Source organism: Oncorhynchus masou, chromosome 15 (genome assembly GCF_036934945.1).
Source record: "Oncorhynchus masou masou isolate Uvic2021 chromosome 15, UVic_Omas_1.1, whole genome shotgun sequence".
Classification (NCBI taxonomy): Eukaryota; Metazoa; Chordata; class Actinopteri; order Salmoniformes; family Salmonidae; genus Oncorhynchus; species Oncorhynchus masou.
This window is the reverse complement of record NC_088226.1, coordinates 71,672,255-71,678,318: the sequence shown is the minus strand read 5'-3', so window position 1 is coordinate 71,678,318 and position 6,064 is coordinate 71,672,255. Positions and strand designations below refer to the sequence as shown.

Genomic DNA, 6,064 nt, shown 5'->3' with positions numbered 1-6,064 from the left:
AAATTGTGTTATTGTGATTGTAAAGTGTGTTATTGTGATTGTAAAGTGTGTTATTGTGATTGTAAAGTGTGTTATTGTGATTGTAAAGTGTGTTATTGGTATTGTAAAGTGTGTTATTGTGGTTGTAAATTGTGTTATTGTGATTGTAAAGTGTGTTATTGTGATTGTAAAGTGTGTTATTGTGATTGTAAAGTGTGTTATTGGTATTGTAAAGTGTGTTATTGTGGTTGTAAAGTGTGTTATTGGTATTGTAAAGTGTGTTATTGGTATTGTAAATTGTGTTATTGTGATTGTAAAGTGTGTTATTGGTATTGTAAAGTGTGTTATTGGTATTGTAAATTGTGTTATTGTGATTGTAAAGTGTGTTATTGTGATTGTAAAGTGTGTTATTGTGGTTGTAAAGTGTGTTATTGGTATTGTAAAGTGTGTTATTGGTATTGTAAAGTGTGTTATTGGTATTGTAAAGTGTGTTATTGTGATTGTAAAGTGTGTGGGGAAGATGATACCCATGATCGGTCAACTCTGTTGTTGTTTACAACTGTAGGGTTGTAAAATTCTCGAATGGGAGTAAGAATGACATTTTCTGGAAAAAGCAGGGAATTTCACAACCCTAGAGCTGTGTATATAAATGAAGTGTCCTAACCGGTCCCTCTGTTTCTCTCCCCCCCCTATAGCACCAACAGCAGGTAGCCCAGGCAGTAGACCGAGCTAAACAGGTCACCATGACTGAGCTCAATGCCACCATCGGGGTACGTGGGCTTCCCAATCTGCCCCTCACCGTGTGTAAACCTTCTTCTTTTAAATTATTATTATTATTATAATTTTTTTTTAAATCTTCATTTAATAAACATCAGCTAGGCCAGGGACAAATCTGCATTAACGTGACTATTGTACTGACTACCCAATTCTAACAGTCTAGTCTAAAAGTGCCTGTGTCCAGCTGCTCACTGATTGGCAGACACAGCGAATTACACATGATCACAGAGTCATATATAATATTAATCACACATTTATTCACGTTAGTTCACGTCTTCCCTTACGGCCAGGTTTGTGCCTTTCGGCGTGGGTTATTTTGGTGAAGGTTGTTTGTTGTGGTTGTTGTACCAGTACTGTAGTTCACCTGGCAGTGCAGGGGATGGGATGCATCAGACAGGGCTGTCTGTGGCAGTACCTGTTAGTGTGTGGGCAGTACCTGTTAGTGTGTGGGCAGTACCTGTTAGTGTGGGCAGTACCTGTTAGTGTGTGGGCAGTACCTGTTAGTGTGTGGGCAGTACCTGTTAGTGTGGGCAGTACCTGTTAGTGTGTGGGCAGTACCTGTTAGTGTGGGCAGTACCTGTTAGTGTGTGGGCAGTACCTGTTAGTGTGTGGGCAGTACCTGTTAGTGTGTGGCAGTACCTGTTAGTGTGGGCAGTACCTGTTAGTGTGTGGGCAGTACCTGTTAGTGTGTGGCAGTATCTGTTAGTGTGTGGCAGTACCTGTTAGTGTGTGGGCAGTAGCTGTTAGTGTATGGGCAGTACCTGTTAGTGTGTGGGCAGTAGCTGTTAGTGTGGGCAGTACCTGTTAGTGTGTGGGCAGTACCTGTTAGTGTGTGGCAGTACCTGTTAGTGTGGGCAGTACCTGTGGGCAGTATCTGTTAGTGTGTGGCAGTACCTGTTAGTGTGTGGGCAGTAGCTGTTAGTGTGTGGGCAGTAGCTGTTAGTGTATGGGCAGTACCTGTTAGTGTGTGGGCAGTAGCTGTTAGTGTATGGGCAGTACCTGTTAGTGTGTGGGCAGTACCTGTTAGTGTGTGGCAGTACCTGTTAGTGTGTGGGCAGTAGCTGTTAGTGTATGGGCAGTACCTGTTAGTGTGTGGGCAGTAGCTGTTAGTGTGTGGCAGTACCTGTTAGTGTGTGGGCAGTAGCTGTTAGTGTGGGCAGTACCTGTGGGCAGTACCTGTTAGTGTGTGGGCAGTAGCTGTTAGTGTGTGGCAGTACCTGTTAGTGTGTGGGCAGTACCTGTTAGTGTGTGGGCAGTACCTGTTAGTGTGTGGGCAGTACCTGTTAGTGTGTGGGCAGTACCTGTTAGTGTGGGCAGTACCTGTGGGCAGTACCTGTTAGTGTGTGGGCAGTAGCTGTTAGTGTGTGGCAGTACCTGTTAGTGTGTGGGCAGTACCTGTTACCTGTTAGTGTGGGCAGTACCTGTTAGTGTGTTACCTGTTGTGTGGGCAGTACCTGTTAGTGTGTGGCAGTACCTGTTAGTGTGTGGCAGTACCTGTTAGTGTGGGCAGTACCTGTTAGTGTGTGGCAGTACCTGTTAGTGTGTGGGCAGTACCTGTTAGTGTGTGGGCAGTACCTGTTAGTGTGTGGGCAGTACCTGTTAGTGTGGGCAGTACCTGTTAGTGTGGGCAGTACCTGTTAGTGTGTGGGCAGTACCTGTTAGTGTGTGGGCAGTACCTGTTAGTGTGTGGGCAGTACCTGTTAGTGTGTGGGCAGTACCTGTTAGTGTGTGGGCAGTACCTGTTAGTGTGGGCAGTACCTGTTAGTGTGTGGCAGTACCTGTTAGTGTGTGGCAGTACCTGTTAGTGTGTGGCAGTACCTGTTAGTGTGTGGGCAGTACCTGTTAGTGTGTGGGCAGTACCTGTTAGTGTGTGGGCAGTACCTGTTAGTGTGGGCAGTACCTGTTAGTGTGGGCAGTACCTGTTAGTGTGGGCAGTACCTGTTGGTGTGTGTGGCAGTACCTGTTAGTGTGTGGGCAGTACCTGTTAGTGTGTGGCAGTACCTGTTAGTGTGGGCAGTACCTGTTAGTGTGTGGGCAGTACCTGTTAGTGTGTGTTAGTGTGTGTTAGGCAGTACCTGTTAGTGGGCAGTACCTGTTAGTGTGTGGGCAGTACAGTACCTGTTAGTGTGTGGGCAGTACCTGTTAGTGTGTGGGCAGTACCTGTTAGTGTGGGCAGTACCTGTTAGTGTGTGGGCAGTACCTGTTAGTGTACCTGTTAGTGGGCAGTACCTGTTAGTGTGTAGTGTGGCAGTACCTGTTAGTGTGTGGCAGTACCTGTTAGTGTGTGGGCAGTACCTGTTAGTGTGTGGGCAGTACCTGTTAGTGTGTGGGCAGTACCTGTTAGTGTGGGCAGTACCTGTTAGTGTGTGGCAGTACCTGTTAGTGTGTGGGCAGTACCTGTTAGTGTGTGGGCAGTACCTGTTAGTGTGTGGGCAGTACCTGTTAGTGTGGGCAGTACCTGTTAGTGTGTGGGCAGTACCTGTTAGTGTGTGGCAGTACCTGTTAGTGTGTGGGCAGTACCTGTTAGTGTGGGCAGTACCTGTTAGTGTGTGGGCAGTACCTGTTAGTGTGTGGGCAGTACCTGTTAGTGTGTGGGCAGTACCTGTTAGTGTGTGGGCAGTACCTGTTAGTGTGGGCAGTACCTGTTAGTGTGTGGGCAGTACCTGTTAGTGTGTGGGCAGTACCTGTTAGTGTGTGGGCAGTACCTGTTAGTGTGTGGCAGTACCTGTTAGTGTGTGGGCAGTACCTGTTAGTGTGTGGGCAGTACCTGTTAGTGTGTGGGCAGTACCTGTTAGTGTGTGGGCAGTACCTGTTAGTGTGTGGGCAGTACCTGTTAGTGTGTGGGCAGTACCTGTTAGTGTGTGGGCAGTACCTGTTAGTGTGTGGGCAGTACCTGTTAGTGTGGGCAGTACCTGTTAGTGTGTGGGCAGTACCTGTTAGTGTGGGCAGTACCTGTTAGTGTGTGGGCAGTACCTGTTAGTGTGGGCAGTACCTGTTAGTGTGGGCAGTACCTGTTAGTGTGGGCAGTACCTGTTAGTGTGGGCAGTACCTGTGGGCAGTACCTGTTAGTGTGGGCAGTACCTGTTAGTGTGGGCAGTACCTGTTAGTGTGTGGGCAGTACCTGTTAGTGTGTGGGCAGTACCTGTTAGTGTGGGCAGTACCTGTTAGTGTTACCTGTTAGTGTGGGCAGTACCTGTTAGTGTGTGGGCAGTACCTGTTAGTGTGTGGGCAGTACCTGTTAGTGTGTGGGCAGTACCTGTTAGTGTGTGGGCAGTACCTGTTAGTGTGGGCAGTACCTGTTAGTGTGTGGGCAGTACCTGTTAGTGTGTGGGCAGTACCTGTTAGTGTGTGGGCAGTACCTGTTAGTGTGTGGGCAGTACCTGTTAGTGTGTGGGCAGTACCTGTTAGTGTGGGCAGTACCTGTTACCTGTTAGTGTGTGGGCAGTACCTGTTAGTGTGTGGGCAGTACCTGTTAGTGTGTGGGCAGTACCTGTTAGTGTGTGGGCAGTACCTGTTAGTGTGGGCAGTACCTGTTAGTGTGTGGGCAGTACCTGTTAGTGTGGGCAGTACCTGTTAGTGTGGGCAGTACCTGTTAGTGTGGGCAGTACCTGTTAGTGTGGGCAGTACCTGTTAGTGTGTGGGCAGTACCTGTTAGTGTGTGGGCAGTACCTGTTAGTGTGGGCAGTACCTGTTAGTGTGTGGGCAGTACCTGTTAGTGTGGGCAGTACCTGTTAGTGTGTGGGCAGTACCTGTTAGTGTGTGGGCAGTACCTGTTAGTGTGTGGGCAGTACCTGTTAGTGTGTGGGCAGTACCTGTTAGTGTGTGGGCAGTACCTGTTAGTGTGTGGGCAGTACCTGTTAGTGTGGGCAGTACCTGTTAGTGTGTGGGCAGTACCTGTTAGTGTGGGCAGTACCTGTTAGTGTGTGGGCAGTACCTGTGGGCAGTACCTGTTAGTGTGGGCAGTACCTGTTAGTGTGGGCAGTACCTGTTAGTGTGGGCAGTACCTGTTAGTGTGTGGGCAGTACCTGTTAGTGTGTGGGCAGTACCTGTTAGTGTGTGGGCAGTACCTGTTAGTGTGGGCAGTACCTGTTAGTGTGGGCAGTGGGCAGTACCTGTTAGTGTGGGCAGTACCTGTTAGTGTGTGGGCAGTACCTGTTAGTGTGTGGGCAGTACCTGTTAGTGTGGGCAGTACCTGTTAGTGTGTGGGCAGTACCTGTTAGTGTGTGGGCAGTACCTGTGGGCAGTACCTGTTAGTGTGGGCAGTACCTGTTAGTGTGGGCAGTACCTGTTAGTGTGGGCAGTACCTGTTAGTGTGGGCAGTACCTGTTAGTGTGGGCAGTACCTGTTAGTGTGGGCAGTACCTGTTAGTGTGGGCAGTACCTGTTAGTGTGTGGGCAGTACCTGTTAGTGTGTGGGCAGTACCTGTTACCTGTTAGTGTGTGGGCAGTACCTGTGGGCAGTACCTGTTAGTGTGGGCAGTACCTGTTAGTGTGGGCAGTACCTGTTAGTGTGTGGGCAGTACCTGTTAGTGTGGGCAGTACCTGTTAGTGTGGGCAGTACCTGTTAGTGTGTGGGCAGTACCTGTTAGTGTGGGCAGTACCTGTTAGTGTGTGGGCAGTACCTGTTACCTGTTGTGTGGGCAGTACCTGTTAGTGTGGGCAGTACCTGTTAGTGTGGGCAGTACCTGTTAGTGTGGGCAGTACCTGTTAGTGTGTGGGCAGTACCTGTTAGTGTGTGGGCAGTACCTGTTAGTGTGTGTGGGCAGTACCTGTTACCTGTTAGTGTGGGCAGTACCTGTTAGTGTGTGGGCAGTACCTGTTACCTGTTAGTGTGGGCAGTACCTGTTAGTGTGTGGGCAGTACCAGTACCTGTTAGTGTGGGCAGTACCTGTTACCTGTTAGTGTGGGCAGTACCTGTTAGTGTGTGGGCAGTACCTGTTAGTGTGTGGGCAGTACCTGTTAGTGTGTGGGCAGTACCTGTTAGTGTGTGGGCAGTACCTGTTAGTGTGTGGGCAGTACCTGTTAGTGTGTGGGCAGTACCTGTTAGTGTGTGGGCAGTACCTGTTAGTGTGTGGGCAGTACCTGTTACCTGTTAGTGTGGGCAGTACCTGTTAGTGTGGGCAGTACCTGTTAGTGTGTGGGCAGTACCTGTTAGTGTGTGGGCAGTACCTGTTAGTGTGTGGGCACCTGTTAGTGTACCTGTTAGTGTGGGCAGTACCTGTTAGTGTGTGGGCAGTACCTGTTAGTGTGGGCAGTACCTGTTAGTGTGTGGGCAGTACCTGTTAGTGTGGGCAGTACCTGTTAGTGTG

General features: G+C 49.2%; 1 protein-coding gene across 1 annotated transcript in view; it reads left to right on the top strand.

The window, feature by feature from the left end:
* tle3a (TLE family member 3, transcriptional corepressor a) overlaps positions 1-6,064 on the top strand; it is a 166,954-nt gene that overhangs the window by 60,657 nt on the left and 100,233 nt on the right. The window contains exon 7 of the mRNA XM_064990196.1: positions 675-779. Within this exon, the coding sequence (XP_064846268.1) occupies positions 675-779 (105 nt within the window). The remainder of the gene's footprint in view (positions 1-674; positions 780-6,064) is intronic.